At 48.3% G+C, this 18,751-nt stretch overlaps 1 protein-coding gene across 3 annotated transcripts; it reads right to left on the bottom strand.

The window, feature by feature from the left end:
• Positions 1-80: 80 nt before the first annotated feature.
• Positions 81-18,324, bottom strand: ARL11 (ARF like GTPase 11). Of its 3 annotated transcripts, XM_070800116.1 has the most exons (4): positions 18,114-18,319; positions 17,606-17,686; positions 16,760-17,323; positions 81-938 (listed from the first exon to the last, which is right to left on the bottom strand). In XM_070800116.1, the coding sequence occupies exons 3-4, from the start codon at positions 17,303-17,305 to the stop codon at positions 903-905; spliced, it is 582 nt and encodes a 193-aa protein (XP_070656217.1). In that variant the 5' UTR covers positions 17,306-17,323; positions 17,606-17,686; positions 18,114-18,319; the 3' UTR covers positions 81-902. The 3 variants fall into 3 exon arrangements, with proteins under 3 accessions (XP_070656217.1, XP_070656218.1, XP_019826867.2); XM_070800117.1 differs by lacking the exon at positions 17,606-17,686 and having other exon boundaries at positions 18,114-18,324; XM_019971308.2 differs by lacking the exon at positions 81-938 and having other exon boundaries at positions 9,163-17,323; positions 18,114-18,315.
• Positions 18,325-18,751: the final 427 nt, after the last annotated feature.

Here is an 18,751-nt window from a genome sequence, read left to right as displayed (position 1 = left end):
CCACACAGAACCAACTAGATAGAATTACAGAACATGCCCCCATCCTTGAGAAATTCATGCGCTCACAGAGGCTGATAGGTAGCAGTTATCATTTATTTTTGGAAACCAGTTTCCTTAGATGTTTATGTCCACACAGATCAAGTTGACATCTTAAAATATTGGATTGGCCACCTCCCAACTCTTCAAGGGAGGGATCAAGTGTGCTGAGCGTGCTGCAGTGCTGGGTTTTAGGTGTTTAATCCCTTCCCCTTTGGAAGCCTCTCTCAGTCCCCCAGTCAGAAGAGGAGGACTCTGCATACTTGTAGCCCTTGTCTGTGTCACTTAAGTGGCCTCGTATTGTTTTGTTATTTTTGATATCCACCTTCCCAGCTGCACATGGGCCCTTCAAGGCCACGCTTAGAATCTTAGAATCATATATTGTTTAAAGGGGCCTTGAGCGGGGAGTAGGGGAGGATGAATTGGGCGATTGGGATTGACATTTATACTCTTCTATATATAAAATAGATGACTGATGAGAACCTACTATGTGGCATGGGCAACTCTACTCAATGTTCTGTGGTCACCAAATGGGAAGGAAATCTAAAAAATGGATGTGTGTATATGTGTGTGTGTGTGTGTGTGTGTGTGTGTGTGTATAACTGAATCACTTTGTTGTACAGCAGAATCTAACACAACATTGTAAAGCAACTATACTCCAATAAAAATGTTTTAAAAGGGGGGTGGGGCCTGGGTAGGTTCAGTTCACACACAAGGAAACTAAGGCTCAGAGAGGTTGGATAACCTGCCCAAGTCCACATAGCTTTTTAGTGAACTAGAACCTAGGTCACTTAAAAGTACTTTTAGGGACTTCCCTGGGAGTCCATTGGTTAAGTCTTCACCTTCTGATGCAGTGGGTGCAGGTTTTATCCTGGGCCTGGAGCTAAGATTCCATGGGCCTCCTAGAAAACATAAAATGAAGCAATTTTGTAACAAGTTCAACAAAGACTTAAAAGATGCTCCACATCAAATAAGTACTTTTTCAAGTCCAACCTGTTAGACATGTTGCTGGAAGCCTGCAAGCTATGAAAACCGTTTAGCTGTGTGGATTTTTTTTTTTAAACATTTCCAAATTTTAGTCCCAGTTTTTTTTTTAAATTTTATTTTTTAACTTTACAATATTGTATTGGTTTTGCCATACAAAACCAAATGAATCTGCCACAGGTATACACGTGTTCCCCATCTTGAACCTTCCTCCCTCCTCCCTCCCCATACCATCCCTCTGGGTCGTCCCAGTGCACCAGCCCCAAGCATCCAGTATCGTGCATCGAACCTGGACTGGTGACTCGTTTCATATATGATATACATATTTCAGTGCCATTCTCCCAAATCATTCCACCCTCTGGATTTTTTAATGGTCAAAAAAATTCAACCTCAGTACATTTTTGATCATCTGGGTCTATTCCTTATACTTGAGGAGCCTCTCAATTTCATTGTTCTGTGTTTTTAGTTAAAAAAATAAGTATTTTGTCTTGGCCTCTCGTTTTCTGATTTGCTGTTTTGTGCTGAAAGGAACCATGCACAGATTTTTGGCATTTCTTGGTTACATTCTGGGAGTCGGACTGCTTTTGGTCCCAGGGCTGCTGGAGGTGGGGTTGGTGCGATCTAATCACTAAGAACTGGAAGCAGGGTCTCACTCAATTGGGTCGCAGGAATTGGGTGGGTCTCATGTGCGTCTGAGCGCCCACAATTTGAACTGTCTTGGTAAAGTCATTGCCTGTAGGGAGACGGGACTGCAAGTTCATGCTCCCTGCAACAGCGACATCTGGCGGCCGTGGGGTAATTTGAGAGGCTGATCTGTGGGTTCTGACGGGATGCCCTGATTGTATTTATTAATAGTAAAGCAATTGTCACTGTGGAAGCCACTGCCCTTTCCCAGGGAACCCCGTTTCCTCCCATGACACGCCCACCTCTAACCACCCCACACCCAGGACGCACCTGCAGCAGCTTCCTGCCTCCTGGGGGCCCCTCTCCTCCTCGCCCCACTGACTGCCTGGGTGCGAAGAAGTGGAGTTGGGCCATCTGGCAAGGGTCAGCCGCCTGCGGCCATGGTAGGCCAGGCCTGGCCTGCATTCTGGAGCTTGAAGGCCAGTGATTTACTGCCCGCTTGGGCATCAGGTGGCTGGGGTATTTTTAGTGTCCCACTCTGGAAAGTGTCAGTAGTTCACTGGCCCGAAGTTCTGTGTAGAAAGGGTTCCGTGATCATGATTGAAATCTGTACACTCTAATCCTGCCTGCCTTCTTTTGTTGTCGTTCAGTCGCTCAGTCGTGTCCGACTCTGCGACCCCATGCACTGCAGCACGCCAGGCTTCCCTGTCCTTCACCATCTCCCGGAGCCTGCTCAAGCTCATGTCCATTGAGTCGGTGATGCCGTCCAACCATCTCATCCTCTGTCGTCCCCTTCTCCTGCCCTCAATCTTTCCCAGCATCAGGGTCTTTTCCAATGAGTTGGCTCTTCGCATCAGGTGGCCAAAGTATTGGAGCTTCAGCATCAGTCCTTCCAATGAATATTCAGGGTTGATTTCCTTAAGGATGGACTGGTTTGATTTCCCTGCAATCCAAGGGACTCTCAAGAGTCTTCTCCAACACCACAGTTCTTGCTTTAGAGCCTGGCTATTCCTGTCATCATATTAAGGGCTTTGAGATGTCCTGCAGTGGAGAAACCTGTGTAATTCCATTAAACCTAGCACCTCCCAAGCTTGTTGGACCATGGAACCCTCTTTTCAGGCCAACAGCTCTTCACAGCCTTCAGAACTGGTGGTTTACAGATCCCAGCTTGGGGAGCGCTGGCCCACATGCCACAGCCACGTCGTGAGAGCTGTCAGCTGCCTTGACTCGTGGCTGCATCCGCACCCCAGATGGCATCTCCTTGGACGCCAGTTGCTCCCAAAAGTGAACCTGAGCTCATCGTGAGTCAGCCCCGCCTGGACCATTGCCCCAGTCCTAATCCCGCTCCGCCCTAGCTCTCCACCACCTCCCAGCCTGCCTGGTAGCTGAACCATTGGGAGGCAGCAGGGGAGAGAGGGGCCCCCCACGCCTCCACATCTGTTGCAATCCTCTTCCTCGTGTCCCCCTCCCCGCCCCCGCCCCAGATCAGCACCCAGAGGGCGCTGCTTGCTTTGAGGCCAGAGCCCCTTAGACAGCAGTCTTGCTTTTTCTTGCTTTCTGCCTTCCGAGTCCTCATCCTGTGTTCCCCAACATCTGCTGGGAACGCCCTGGGCCTGGGAAAGAAAGTGAAAGTGTTAGTTGCTCAGTCACAGCTGACTGTTTGTGACCCCACGGACTGTAGCCCGCCAGGCTCCTCTGTCCATGGGGATTTTCCAGGCAGGAATACTGGAGTGGGTTGCCATTCCCTTCTCCAGGGGATCTTCCCCACCCAGGGATCAAACCTGGTTCTCCTGTACTGTGGGCAGATTCTTTACTGTCTGAGCCACCAGGGGAGCCCCTGGGCCTGTGAGGAGCCTTTTATTAAGTGACTCAGTCCCACAGTCCTGACTTGGAAGACTTCAGCCCTGGCCACCCTGGCTGGCCATTCTGAGAATGTATTACCCTTTTTTTTTTTTCCATTAAATCCAAGCAAGATGTGAACCACAGCTTTTGAATCTGTGAACTGGTCCTTCATCCCTGGTTTCCCTCCTCTTCACATCCCCAGACCCCCACGTTTTTGGTTGAGTCCCTCCCATTGGCAGTCCCATTCCAAGCAGAGATGGTTCTTCAGGAAGAGCGAAGGTGGTCTGAGTGTGGTTAAATCCCAGGGGTCCTGCCAGCTGAGGTGCATGCCCCCTCTGCTGCGTGCTGTCTTCCTCCTCTCTGATTTGATCAACATTGTATACGAATCTCTGTTTTAAGTCCGTTCTGGGATCTCTGGCTTCCAGAACCCATCGCCTGCTCTCCATTCTTAACTAAAACCTATTCTCAGCATAGTATCTAATCTGTATGTTCACATTAAGTTAGAATCAACTGAACACCCACAAGATGGAAGAGAGTTTTATGGCCAGGCACTCCTCCTGGGAGCACCAAGGAATCTTAAGAATTCCAAAAAGCAGTTTCACACAAAACTGAGAAGTAGCCATTATCACTGCATCTTCCCTCTCAACATCCATATGCCCCGGGCGTGACCACGTTTATGTCAGACTGTCCTCTGTAAAAATGTCAAAGCACATGCCAAGTTTGTAGGACATTTGTCATCCACCACCCCGTCTGAGGTTAGTTCTTTTCTTAGCTCGTAAATGATTCAAGACTCAAGCTCTTTTTATGATTTGACCTTGGGATACTACCCTTGAGCATTATTTTATAAACCAGTGAAATCATGGTATAAAACTATAGATAGGTGGTTTCCAACATTTAGTGCCTGTATTAGTCACCCAGCACCGCGGGGCAAAAACACACAGCAATCTTCTTAGTGGCATGCAGTGGTAAGCGTTTATCTTCGGAGCCCTGTAGGGGACCAGGATCTGGCTGATCCCGACTGGCCTCAGCTGGCCGTCTCTGCTTGGGCTGCAGTGGCTTCAGGTCTCTGGACTACTTAGTAGGTTTTTGTTTGTTTCAAAATTATTTTATCTTTGGCTGTGCTGGGTCTTTGTTGCTATGTTCAGGCTTTTTGCCAGTTGCAGTGAGCAAGGGGTACTTTCTGGCTGTGGTGCGAGAGTTTTCTCATTGCGGTGGCTTCTCTTGATGCAGAGCATGGGCTTAGGAGGGCGCAGGCTTAGGAGTTGTGGTCCATGGGCTTAGTTGCCCCTTGTCATGTGGGATCCTCCCAGAGCAGGGATCGAAGCCACGTCCCCTGCGTTGGCAGGTGGACTCTTAACCGCCAGGGAAGTCCTTGGCGGTTTTGCTCTCCATGCCTCTCCTCCTCTCCTCCTCGGACAGCAGGCTAGCTGAAGCTTGTTCTTCTGATGGCAGAGTCAGCAGAGGGAAACCCCCACGTGCAAACACTATTCAAACCCCTGCTTGTGTCTATCTGCTGACAGCCCATTGGCCAAAGAAAGTCACATGGCCAACCCCAGTGTCGACAAAGGACACTCCATCCACGATGAAGCCATAGCAAACGTGTGGATGGAGAAAGGAGTGAAGAGTCGGGGCCAAAAATACCACCATGCTCACCGGTGGCACACAAGAAAACGATAAAGGGCTTCTTCGGCCAGTTGCTGCTAGCAGCGTTTTGTTGCAAAGGTGCTTCAAGGAACCCAGCCAGTCCTGAGAAACTTCTGGAGGTTAAACAGCTCACAGGCTCCCTGTGGTCAGAGAACCAGGTGACCACTCTGCTTAATCCAAGTCAGCTTCTGGTGGGAGAGGGCAGCCCCGGAGGGCAGATGAGGAGGGAGCGGTCAGCAGAGGTGTAGAGAACAGAGCAGACAACCAAAGAACTCTTCCACAGCTCAAGGGTGTGAACCTGTATGCTCTGAGGCATTGAAAAGCAGAGGAAAGCAGAGGGCAGAGCCTTTGGGCCAGCCAGGTGAAGGTCAGTGCTAGCCGAAATCTGGACAAGAAGGAATACCAAATAGGCAGGGTTAAGACCCTTACTCGAGCCCTACAGTTAGTTGGGTTTAGATGCTTAAGTGGCTGACTTTATTTTTTGGGGCTCCAAAATCACTGCAGATGGTGATTGCAGCCATGAAATTAAAAGACACTTACTCCTTGGAAGGAAAGTTATGACCAACCTAGAGAGCATATTAAAAAACAGAGACATTACTTTGTCAACAAAGGCCCATCTAGTCAAGACTATGGTTTTTCCAATAGTCATGTATGGATGTGAGAGTTGGACTATAAAGAAAGCTGAGTGCCGAAGAATTGATGCTTTTGAACTGTGGTGTTGGAGGAGACTCTTGAGAGTCCCTTGGACTGCAAGGAGATCCAACCAGTCCATTCTGAAGGAGATCAGCCCTGGGATTTCTTTGGAAGGAATGATGCTAAAGCTGAAACTCCAATACTTTGGCCACCTCATGCGAAGAGTTAACTCATTGGAAAAGACCCTGATGCTGGGAGGGATTGGGGGCAGGAGGAGAAGGGGACGACAGAGGATGAGATGGCTGGATGGCATCACTGACTCGATGGACATGAGTTTAAGTAAACTCCGGGAGTTGGTGATTGACAGGGAAGCCTGGCGTGCTGCAGTCCATGGGGTCGCAAAGAGTTGGACATGACTGAGCGACTGAACTGAACTGAAACAAAGTTATCCGTGATGTTCTGGTTGCTCTTGCCTTATTTAGTATTTAAAATTTAGTTTTCATTTTTATAAAAATCATACAGGTGTCTAGTTTAAGAAGTGAAATAAAACCCAGAGGCCTATAATGGAAAACAGCAGTCTCCTGCTTGGGGCTTCCCTAGTGGCTCAGACAGTAAAGAATCTGCCTGCAATGCAGGAGACCGGGGTTCGATACCTGGGTTGGGAAGCTCCCCTAGAAGAGGGCATGGCAACCCACTCCAGTATTCTTGCCTGGAGAATCCCATGGACAGAGGAGCCTGGCGGGCTGCCGTCCATGGGGTTGCAGATAGTCGCACATGACTGAGCCTCTAACACACACAGTCTCCCAACCAAGTCTTAATTACTTCTCCCCAGAAGCAGCTGTTTTAGCTGTGTCTTGTCATATTTTCTCTCTATTTCCCCCCAAATTTATGTTGCTGTTCCTTGATTTTTCAACCTTACACATCATCTGTTTTCCTACCTTGGAAGAGAATTATTTAACCCTCTCACACTCTCCCCCATGCTCCACCCACACACATATTTTCCTTCCTCCATCCTCCCAGTAGAGCCGTTTTGGTTAAATGAACATTTTAGTACTTATATTATTATGACTTCCGTTGAGTATACTATATTTCCTTATGGTTCAACTTTTGTTTCCCCAAGAGGGTTTTGTTTTGTTTTTTTTGGTCTGTTTGCTTGGTTTTCTCTTGATAAATGCTTATCAATAATACAGCCCTAAACTGTCAGAGCTGCAGATTTCACTGATGCGATCGAATAGATAAGAGGAAGCCGTTGGGTTTTTTGGTAGGTTTATCTGCAACATCCTTCTGGGAACCACGCATTCTCTTGTTTCCCTCTATACTAATTGCTCTGGAGGCCGGCACAGAGCTGGTTTCTCAAAACTCCTCTGCTTCCCTCTGGTGGTGAATCTCACAGTGCCTGCATCCCTGATCTTCATTCAGGTTATTCTCTTGAAGGAGCGTGACGACCAGTACCCTTCCAATAAAAGACGCACGCCTTCTCGTTTATCTGAAAATGACATTCTGTCCTCATAAATGATTGATAGCTTGATTGGGTGTAAAATTCTAGGGGAAAATAATTTTCCCTCAGAATGTTTTAACTTTCCATTTTGAAATAATTTTCAACTTAACAGAAAATTGCGTAAACATTACAGAGTTCTAGCTAACGCCTTTACCCAGCTTCCCCTGATTCTAAGATCTTACACAGCCGGGATGCACGCAGAAGTCTACATCAAAAGAAAAAAGAGGCAACTAAGCAATTAACTTCAGTCCACTATGGTAACAAAGTGGCAGACTGTGGATCTCACCAGTTTTTCCAATAATGTCGTTTTATTTTCCAGGATCCAATCTAGGACCTCACGTTATACTGAGTTGCTACATCTTCTTAGTCTCCTCCATCTGAACCAGTCCTCAGTCTGTCTCTTTCATGATCTTAACAATTTTGAAGAATACTGGTCAATTATTTTATAAAATGTCCCTCAGTTTGGATTTTTCTGATGTTTTATCATGATTCGGTTGAGCTTATGGACTTTGGGCTGAGAATGCCACCGAGACGACGTGCCTGTCTTCCTGCCTCATGTCAGGGCTCTGTGCTGATGCTATACTCACTACTCAGGATGCCCACCTTCATCACTTGGCTAAGTAGTTCATGCTAGGCTTCTCATTCTCATTATTATTTTTCCTTTTATAGTTAGTAAAAATATTGGTAGACATTCTCGAAGATAACACAAATATCCTGCTTGTCCTCAAAGTTTCACTTATCAAATTTTAGCACCCACTGGTGAATCTTACCTATAAATAGTTATTAATATAATGTACTTAATAGTAGTTTTCTATTTGCCTCATTCCTCTTACAGTCATTAATGAAATTCTGTTGTAAGATGAAGCTGTTCCTTCTCCTCCATGCATTTAGTCATTCATTCAGTTATCTGTCTCAGCATGCACTCAACAATATTTCTTTGATCCTGGGGGTTATCATACCACTTTATTGTTCAAATTGCCCTCTGAATATTGAAGGCTTTGTTCCATTATCCTTCCGGTTTCAGTATTGCTGTCAAGTTTAATGCTATTCTGGTTCTTGACCTTTAGAATGTGGCCTGTCTTTTTTAGGATGTTCTGAAATTGAACAGTATTGTGCTCATGTTTATAGCATGCATTTGTATCGGGCAACTCCTTAGACTTTTTCAAGCTGGAAACTCATGTGTTCTGAAAAATGTTCTTGTTTTATTTATCTGATAATTCACCCCTCTGCTTTCTCATTCTCTCTGAGTTTTCTGGGACATCATTATCCCGATGCTAAACTTTGAGACTAATCCCCTAGTTTTCTTATGTTTTATTTCCCAATTTTTCCTCCTTTATCTTTTTGTTCTACTTTTTAGGAGATTTCTACTTCTACTCTGTCTTCCAACTTTGTATTGGATTTTCAGTGTAGATTTCCAAGAGCGCTTTCTTGGTTTCTAAATTTTTATTTATAGCCATCTTGCTTCATGGATGTGAGATCTTCTCATATTTCTAAGGAGATTTATCATTTGGGGGAAGTTTTCTTTTACTTCCTGCAATGATCTCTCTCTCCTCTTTCCTCTGAGTTTTTTCCTTTCTCTCTCTCATACTGGAGACTTTTTCTCAGATGTCCTGTCGTCCTTTATTATCTGTTCTATTTGAGTAAGGCATTATCACTTCTTTCCACTGGAGCGATCCATCACTCACTGCCTTCAGCAAGAGATGGAGCTTTGCTTCCCCACTAGTGAGATAATCAAACGCTGTCCCCTGATGAGATGCAGCATGAAGTAGAGAATATCACCTCCCTGTGTCACCAAAAACATCTGATCTGAATCTCATCGCACCTTTAGACCTGACTTCACTTGACAGCATTTACAAGTGATACGGGGACCAATTAAATGATGCACGACACAGTCAGACACATCAGCTCTGAGACGCTTCTTTAATGAATGACCTGGTCCCTTCAAAATATCACCATCGTGGGGCAAACAAATGGAAGGAGGGCTGTTCTAGGAAGGAGAATAAAGAGACATAATAACCAGATGCAATGATATTCTAGGGACAGTGTGGGAAATTTGAATATGGATTGAATATCAGAATGTATTTGGGAACTATTTGAAATTTTCTCAGGTGTGATAATACATGTGGGTTAGAGCTGATGAGATCCTTATTCTTTGAATAGAGATACTGAAATACGTATAGGTGAAATATAATGTCTGCAGTCATTTTCAAATGGTTCAGAAATATACTATATGTACATACCTTTATCTAAAGATGAAGCAAATATGCCAAGGTGTTAGCAATTGTAGTACTTAAGAGGTGGGCATATGGGTGTTCATTATAGTTTTTTTTTTTCAGCTTTTCTGTATGTTTACATTTTCCATAATAAAAATGTAGGTGGAGGAAAGAGAAAGATACCAGAAAGCTTCCAGAAGCTCGTGTGAGTCCTGGCTCATGGGAGGCAGGGCTGATCAACTGGTGAGCCAGCTGGTTCATCCGGGGACCTTCAGATGCCAGTGCTGTATCTTCTCTCCAGCCAGCCAGTTCCGAGAGAGGGGCTCCCAGTTCCCACCTCCCTGTGTAAACCTCGCTGCCAGCCCCTGGGAGCTGGAAGCGGGAGGGTCCAGGCAGCCTCACTGGTCCATTCACACACTTTCAAGGAATTTTTGAATAGATGTCTCATCTCATCCTCAACTGGTAACACCTCCAGAGAATAAACTGAAAGCATCCAGTTGTCCAGACTGAATAAAATAGCAAAGGAGGCTGAGGTTATGTCTCTCCATACAGACTTTCCACAAATTATGTTTCCTTTGTTGCTTCATGAGAGCCCAAGTCCTGAGATGTCCTGGGGTTTGTGTCAGAAGGACTTGCTTGTGTGAGGCTGTGTAGACCAAGGTTTCTGGGCCACACTTCTGCAGAGGTTCAACTGCTGTGTGACCTGGGACAAGTTGTTTAACCTCTCTGTGCCTCATCCCCCAAATCAGGCTGGAAACTCTCACATTGTTGGGGGATTATGTAGGTTAATACACCTTCAACACTTAGACCAGGGAAGTACAGAGTGAGTCCTTCGACTGAACACACACATACACATATGTACATACATCCCAACCCCCAGCAACTTATATTTCCACTTTCTTTGGTCTGTGAATCACTTTCTGTCTTCTGTAATCTTAGTGCTACCTCAAGCCTGCCAGATTTGCTTCTGCTTTCTTTGTCCCTGTGGGCTTTGGCGTTTAAAAGAAAAATCCCTTTATTGTCCCTCCTGTCAGGTATGGGGAGACGGTAGAGTCACGTGTCTATGCATTTCACAGCGTGGAACCACAAGTCTCAACAGCTTGCTTGCTTTCTCTGTCTCTCCTGAAGCAGCGCCCCCAGGTAGTACATTCGTCATAGTCTGGCCTGAGCTCAGAGTGTAGCAGGCAGAGCCGGGGGAGCAAATGCCAGGCTTCTTACTCAGGTGTCGATCCAGCTCCTAAAGTTCTGTCTCGAAAACGCTGAGAAGCGCCTCGGGATGAACCTGCTGGTTGCATGTCCCATGAGCTCCTTTCTGAAATCCCCTGAGTCACCAACACTGACTGAGGGGAAGGAAGGGTGTGTGATGGGTCCACCCCGGAGCTTGTGTAAAAACCTCGTGACCCGTGGCTGTGACAGAACCTGACAGCCAGCCAGCTGCTCCGCCCCACCGCCCAGAGCTCCTGATTCCTGGGGATCACCTGATCGACCCAGAGAACTCAATCTTGTCTTCAAAGTGGTAGAAAGGGGCACCTCTGCACATGACTTCCTTGAAGAGTTTGGAATGCTGGTTTAATAGAATTTCTCCCCAGGCAGGATAGTTGTTGTTAAGTCACTAAGTCATATCCGACTCTTTGCAACCCCATGGACTGCAGCACACCAGGCTTCCCTGTCCTTCACTGTCTCCCAGAGTTTGTGCAAACTCGTGTCCATTGAGTCGGTGATGTTAACTAACCATCTCATCCTCTGTCACCCCCTTCTTCTCCTGCCTTCAGTCTTTCCCAGCCTCGGACTTTTCAAATGAGTTTGCTCTTCTCATCAGGTGGCCAAAGGATTAGGCCCACAGAATTTTGATCTTTTTCTGCTTGGGTCATGACGTTGTCCTTTTACACACACAAGCCCTGCTCAAAGTGTACGATGTGCTAAGTTGCTTCAGTCATGTCCAACTCTTTGCGACCCTCTGAACTGTAGCCCACCAGGCTCCTCTGTCCTTGGGATTCTCCAGGCAAGAGCACTGGAATGGGTTGCCATGCCCTCCTCCAGGGGGTCTTCCTCCCACTCACTCAGGGACTCTCCCATCTTGGCTCAGCCTCTGCCACGAGAGGCGTGGCCTGAACAGTCTCATCATTCCTGCTGTCTGACTTGCATTTGTCTGTCTGCGGGGGCGGGGGCTTCTGTGTGGGGCCCCACTGGTCTTGAGTTGCATCAGGTGGGCTCTGAAGCAAGACAAGTCTTTATAGAAGTAACTGCACCGCATGACCTGAGGTTGCAGCTGGGACGCTGCGGGTAGCGGAGGATGAGAAGGAAGGCAAGATCCCGGCTCATCCATGTGCTCAGAAGGGGGGCCTGGCCCACTTTAGAGGACACAGCTGCCCCAAGCCCCCACAGGAGGAGGTGAGTGCAGAGATCCTTGAGGATGGACAGCCCCAACCTTAAAACTCAGCAGAACCAAACCAAAACCCAACTCCCATGGTTTGTAACTTTCACCGAAGGATCGCTTCTGTCCAAGAGGGGAGGCAGAAACATCTTCAGAATCTGAGTCAGAGGGGCTCCCCTGACGACTCATTGGTAAAGAATCCACCTGTCAGTGCAGGAGACATGGGTTCGATCCCTGGCCTGGGAAGATCCCTCCTGTCTCGGAGCAACGAAGCCACAACTGTCGAGCCTGTGCTCTAGAGCCCACGATCCATAACTAGAGAAGCCACTGCAATGAGAAGCCCGTGCACCGTGACTAGAGAGTGACCCCTGCTCACCACAACTGGAGAGAAGCCTGCGCAGCAAGGAAGACCCAGCACAGCCTAAATAAACGTAAAAATCAGTGAGTCAGAGAGGGAGAAGCTCAACCCATATTCAAAGAGGTAATCAGCTCTCCAACGTGAAATAAATCTCACTGTATACAGTGTTTGCAGAAAGAAAAAGTTCATTTTATATAAGAAGGCAATAGACGTGTGCTTTTCAGCCACATCAGCTCCTGCACCTCCTTACTCCTGCTCATGGGTTAATGGAAGGCGGGTGGATCTTAAAGGTGTGGGTGATTTGAAACACGCAAAATACCTCTCCCATAAGGAGAATACCTTTTAAACAACAAAATAAAACAGAAGGTACAATTTGTTTTTTCCTAAGGTTCCCTGTGTTGTAGCTCTGTGGTGTAAGTACATGTATATACCCATATGTGTATCTGAGCAGAAGAGCAGGAGGGAAGCCCCTCTGTCTGCCCTCTCCACGTCCCTGGTGGGCTCCGGCCTGACTTGGGAGGGGAGCCAAAGGCTGAGGCCATCCAACTGGCCACACTGCCCCACCTTCCAGTTGCCAGCAGCCAGGAGAGTAGAATTCCCAGTCCTACCGGCAAGATTCTAAAGGAAGAGGGGGTTCCACCCTCCCTCCAGACCCGCCATGGTTGGAATGGAAGCAGGGGGAAAGATGGGAAACCTGGAGAAGGCAAAGCCAGCCACCACCTGTGTGCCTTAGGCCATCCTGCTCTCCTCTCAGCCTTTTCTGGGACCCTGGCAGGTGCCTAACAACATGGCAGATGTTTTCCACTATGGAGTCATACGTGTTGAGTAAACTGTAGTCAGAAAAAATGTTTTAATGTAGCCTATCATTGAACATTAAAAAAAGAGAGAGAGAAATCCAGGTGGTAGAAATGAAGGGGAAAAACCATAGCCAAAGCAGTTAAGTGAAGCCTGGAGTCCAAGAGCATCTTAGAGAAGCCAAACCGAGATTCTAGGGACTGGGCTGCAGTCGTAGCATCTGCATGGGGATGGGAGATGTGGCCTCACTCTTGTTTGGAGGGGAGAAAATTTTGCTCTGAGCTCAACAGAAAAGCAAGAGCATTAAAGCAGTACCCCCCTCTTAAAAGGGGATTAGAAAAGTCTGCTCACCAGCTCAGCCAGGCATGTGAAAGCAGATGGTCTTATCTTGGGATATGAATGCAAAGAAAAACAGTCGTCTGTCAGAAACTTCATCTCTGGGGCCTGGCTTATGAATTAGTAGAGTTCAGATTTCTACTGCCTGGGAGGTCTGTGAGCCCCAAGCGGAGAAACTAACATGATATCTGGTCTCAAACAATCAAAAGCCCCAGCATCTAGTAGACAGCTGATGGGAAACCCCTCTGTGTAGAAACCCTGTCACAACCCAGAGCACAAGGCAGTCACACGGGAAAAGCACACCCTGCTGAAGATGAGCTCACCATGAAAACAGGACAAATCACGTGAGGAGATGAGCTTCCATGAACAGAAACCAGCAGATACCTCCAGGGGGTCCTGGGTGCCCCAGGGTCTGCAGATAATGACAGTGTGAACAGAGCTATAAACACATTCAGACCCAGCAGAGCCCAGCGGTTCTGACCCCTTCACAACCTGCTCCTCCCGTGTCCACCTTCTCAGTTCATTCCAATCCCACCTGCCACATAGGCTCAAAACCTTGAATGTCTTCGAGTTCTTCCTCTCTCAGCCTTTTCTCTTAAAAGTGGCTCTCAGTGTTCTTGTCTTCCTCTCCTCTCCTCTGTGACTGTGACAGGCACCCACCGGGTTTCCCTGCCTCTCCATTCCCAGTGTTCCCACTTCTCTTTGTTTCACCCCTACACTGCCACTAAATTAGCCTCTTAAATGGAAGCCAGACAGTTTCACTTATCTGAGACCAACTCCTGATGATGAAAGTCTAAGCCTTCTCATGTGTGTGTGTTAGTCACTCAGTCATGTCCAGCTCTTGGCGACTCCCTGGACTGTAGCCCATCAGGCTCCTCTGTCCATGGAATTCTCCAGGCAAGAATACTGGAGTGGGTTGCCATTTCCTTCTCCAGGGGATTTTCCCGACCCAGGGATGGAACCTGGCTCTCCCACATTGCAGGTAGATTCTTTACCATCTGAACCACCAGAGAAGCCTTCTCAACTTGGATCTGAAATTTCTCTCCATTAAAAAAACAATAATAACATGTATTCATTTATTTGGCTGTGCCAGGTCATCGTTTCAGCATGTGGGATCTAGTTCCCTGACCAGGGATCGAACCTGGGCCCCCTGCATTGGGAGCGTGGAGGCTTGGCCACTGGACCACCAGGAAAGTCCCTCCTTTTGGTTTTGTTTCCTTTTATAATACACACCACCTCTCACCCCCAACCTCCTGTTTCTGTTTTGTTTTGGGTTTTTTTGGCTTATTCCTCATGCCTCCAAACAATCTCTTTCCTCTGATTAGACTGCTCCCCCATCTCATCTGCTAATCAAATGTCAACCTTGGCTTAAACCTCCTAGAAGCACAATGTCATGGAAGAACGCAGGCATCATCAAGGGCTGGAACATCTGGTTCAAATTCCAAAAGTGTCACTTAAGAGCCGTGCCTCAAGCAAGTCACAACCTCTCCGAGCCTCAGTGTCTAATTCTATAAAATGGGAAGGATACCTACTTGGCAGAATTGGGAGAGTTAGAGATCATCTCTTGTAAGGGACTGAGCACAGAACTGGCCCCAGCACATGCACAGTAAACTCCCATCCTCACCTTTTCATGGGAATCATGTCCTCTGCTTCCCCACCCAGAGCTCCCTGAGCCTGGAGACCTTGTTCCCTTTCTCTTTGCATCTTTGTACTTTCCTGAGTCCAACACAGAAGTCTTGAAACACATCAACTGGCAAGAGGTAGAAAAAGCCAGGCACATCTAAGCTGCTGTTAGAAGGGGAGACTTTGGGTAGAGAGACCTCTCAGACATCAGAGGGGTGTCGAGGGCCAGTTGTCACATGTCATTCCACAGAGGGCAGAGCCACCGTCAGGAGCTCTTAGGAGGCTGATGGAACCCAAGAGGGAAAGAATATCCAACATTTAGAGCTGTTTAACATGAGAGCCAGTACCAAATGGAAGCAGCTTGCTATTAAAAAACTCAGATTATAGGAAGTATTCCTGGGTTGGATGAAGGATAAGACCAGATTGGTGCTTCTTACCTTAGGGAGTCACAGGTGCCTTTGAAAATCTAATGAAAGTTTCTGATCTTTTTGGAAATAATTTCAGGAGCTTCATGGATCCTAGGTAAAGATCACCCCCCGAGGACCCTTCTAGGATGCTATGTTCAACTTCCTCTTTCCCTGTAAATAGGGAGAGGTACACTGCTGCTCTTCATATCTTCAGAATTCACGCCTCCCATCTGGAGACCCTGCTTCATATCTAAAACTCATTGCCTTTTGCCACTAATTCCATGCTCGACATATTTTTGATTAAGTGAATGAATAAATGGATGAATGAAACTGATTAATCTGATCTTTAAGGGAATCTATACATGACAAGGAGAAGAAAGAGAAGGAAAACAGAAGGAAAACAACGAAGGGTTCTGGAAAAAGACCAGCACAGGATAACAAAAAGGTGGAGAAGGGCTGTGCATCCATGCATTCACGTTCAGTCGCTTCAGTCATGTCTGACTCTTTGCGACCCTATGGACTGTAGCCCGTCGGGCTCCTCTGTCCATGGGATTCTCCAGGCAAGAATACTTGAGTGGGTTGTCACGCCCTCCTCCAGAGAATGACTAGTCAAGGTCAGAGAAGGTGATTGATCTTGGAAGGTCTGAACTCCCAGCCTCTGTCCAGGGCTGAGTGCCCCAGCCAGCTTCTAACCCGAGGTCCTTTGGAAGCAGGCTTGACTCTGCTGGCCCTGACTGCTTGCGATTTAGGGGCTACTAAGGACAATCACTCATAAGATCGTGAACATGTCCAAGTCTGATATTCTGATCTGATTTTGAAATCTCTTTCCCTCTGTGAATTTAGGTCTTAATTATTCGGCAGCCACTGGTTCTGTTATTATAGTTTCTCAGTTCACACGTGGTAATGATGAGTTACTAAACGAATTATGTTGAGGTTTTTTCTTTTTTTTCTTTGTTGTCGTTTAGTCGGTAAGTCATGTCCGATTCTCTTGTGAGCCCATGGACTGTAGCCCGCCAGGCTCCTCTGTCCACAGGATTCTCCAGGCAAGAATACTGGAGTGGGTTGCCACTCCCTTCTCCAGGGGATCTTCACGACCCAGGGATCAAACCCATGTCTCCTGCGTTGCAGGCAGATTCTTTGCTGCTGAACCACCTGGAACACTTAGAGTATCATTATTCCAAGAGTAGCTGATTCGCAACATAAACACGGGTGACAATAAGTCCCAAGACTTAAATATTGTGTCTGAGCCTAGGAGGGTTCCTTGTTTGATAAACAGAACTTGAGGTTCTCTCCAGGATTAGCTGGTGTTCCAGTCTGTAAGAGCAGAGAAGACAGGCTGCTCTGCCCGGATCAAGGCTCTCAGGTCTCCCGACGGCCGCCCCCTGCACTCACCTGGAGACTCCGGGGGCTGCGGTAGCTCAGGAGACGCCTCAGGCTCCCCAGGGCCTCGGGCAGCCCCTCGCCGGTGAGGGCACTGCAGGCCCGCAGCTGCCAGCAGAGTCCCGGGAACCTCTGCAGGCCTAGCCTGTTTCGGATCTCGGGCAGCGGCAGGGCGTGGGGTGCCTCGTGCTTGTTGGCCAGCACCAGGAGAGGGACGCCGTCCAGGTGGGGGTCCTCCAGGACCTCCGTGAGCTCAGCCACTGCCTCGGGCAAGCGGGCCTCGTCTGTGCTGTCCAGCACAAACACGAGGACGGCCGTGCCCTCCAGGTAGTCCTTCCAGCTGGCCCTGAGTGGGCTCTGCCCCCCGATATCCCAGAGGGTGAGGCACGCCTGCCCGGGGGCCTCGAGGGGCTCCACGTTGAAACCCACGGTGGGCAGGGTGTCCACCAGCTGGTGGCCCTTCAGTTTGTACAGGAGCGTGGTCTTGCCGGCCGAGTCCAGGCCCATCATCACCACCTGGGCTTCCGCCCTGTGGCTTCGGGAACTCACAGACCCCATGGGGGCCACTGCCAGACCCTAGGGGAGAAAGGCCAGGTGCAGTCGTCAGAAGGAACACAAATCCGTGTGGGCCATGGGAGAAGGGCTTCTACACCCAAGGTAATGTCCACAGTGTCATCTTTCAAACCCAGGGAAGTAGGGCTGTGTGAGTCAGCATCAGCTGACCTATCTCTGGGGATCGGGGGGAGGGGTACCTGCTGCAGAGAAGAGACCAGGGTCTCTCCCTGAAGACATGGAACGTCAGCTCCCATTCCTATGTAGTTAAGGCAAGGAGGCACAACCCACTTCTGTTAGACAAACCTGGTTGAGTAGAAGTGACTGAAGGATGTCTTCGATTCTTGCTGGTCCGTGGCTTCGAGCCTCTGGTGTCCACCTGGAAGCCTAAACCCCAAAGGGAAGTTATCTCGGGGCCAGTGCACTGAGAAAAGTGGGCAGGGGGCTGGTGGTGACTTCTGCAGCCTTTGGAACCACTGAGCCCCCGCCCCACCCAGGACCAGGCTGCCACCCCATTAAAAGTGCCTATTTATAAATCCTGCTGACTGCAGGCAAAGGAACCGGTCAGAGCAAAGTGGTTTCCTCCAGTGGCTTACCCACATAAATTACCTCCAGAACATTATACACGTTTTTGAAGAATCTCAAGTGTTAAGACCAAGACCTGTCCCCACCTTAAGTCCCAGGAAACCTTGGCTGGAACAGGGGAAGGGACATCTCAGGCCCAGGAATAGATTTCAGCTGCCCCGTGGAGGAAAATGAGATGCCCTCAGTTCAATCCCCAGGCCAGGGGTAGAAGCGTTAAAATGACAATTACCTCAGAGTTACTAGGCTGCCCCTCTGTGTGGTCCTCCCAGGGCAGCTGCTTTCAGTCCTGAGAGGCTAGTATAGTGTGAGAGGATGGGCCGGTTCCCCTTTTTCTTCTTCCTTCCCCTGGGGGGCGGGGGCGGGGCCGGCTCTGAGCCCCTCCCCCGACGCCGGGGCTCCCAGGAGCTTGGCACCCTGGGTGCCGCCAGGATGCCCTCTGCCCTTCAGCTCTGCCCTAGGAGCCCCGGCGCAGCTCCCGGGTCTCTGCAGCTCAGACTCCGTAGGCAGGAGGGCGGGCGCCTGGCTTGGAACCGGGTCGTGTTCAGCTGCTTCTCTCCTGCTCCTCCTCTCAGGATCTCAGATCCCCTCCAAGCAGAAAGCTGAGAACTGGACCTTTTCTTTCAGCTCATGCCTCCCTGTGCTTCTGGTGCCTGGAGATTCTTTCGTTTGCTTGGAACCATATGTGCTGAAGAACTGCCTAAATAGTATTAAAACGGTCTTAAAAAATAGGTCTAAATTCCATATATATGCGTTAGTATACTGTATTGGTGTTTTTCTTTCTGGCTTACTTCACTCTGTATAATAGGCTCCAGTTTCATCCACCTCACGAGACAGCAAAAGAGACACTGATGTATAGAACAGTCTTTT

The sequence above is a fragment of the Bos indicus genome, chromosome 12 (assembly GCF_029378745.1).
Source record: "Bos indicus isolate NIAB-ARS_2022 breed Sahiwal x Tharparkar chromosome 12, NIAB-ARS_B.indTharparkar_mat_pri_1.0, whole genome shotgun sequence".
NCBI classification, from domain to species: Eukaryota; Metazoa; Chordata; class Mammalia; order Artiodactyla; family Bovidae; genus Bos; species Bos indicus.
Note: the sequence above shows the minus strand (reverse complement) of the source record. Positions and strands in the feature narration are given on the sequence as shown.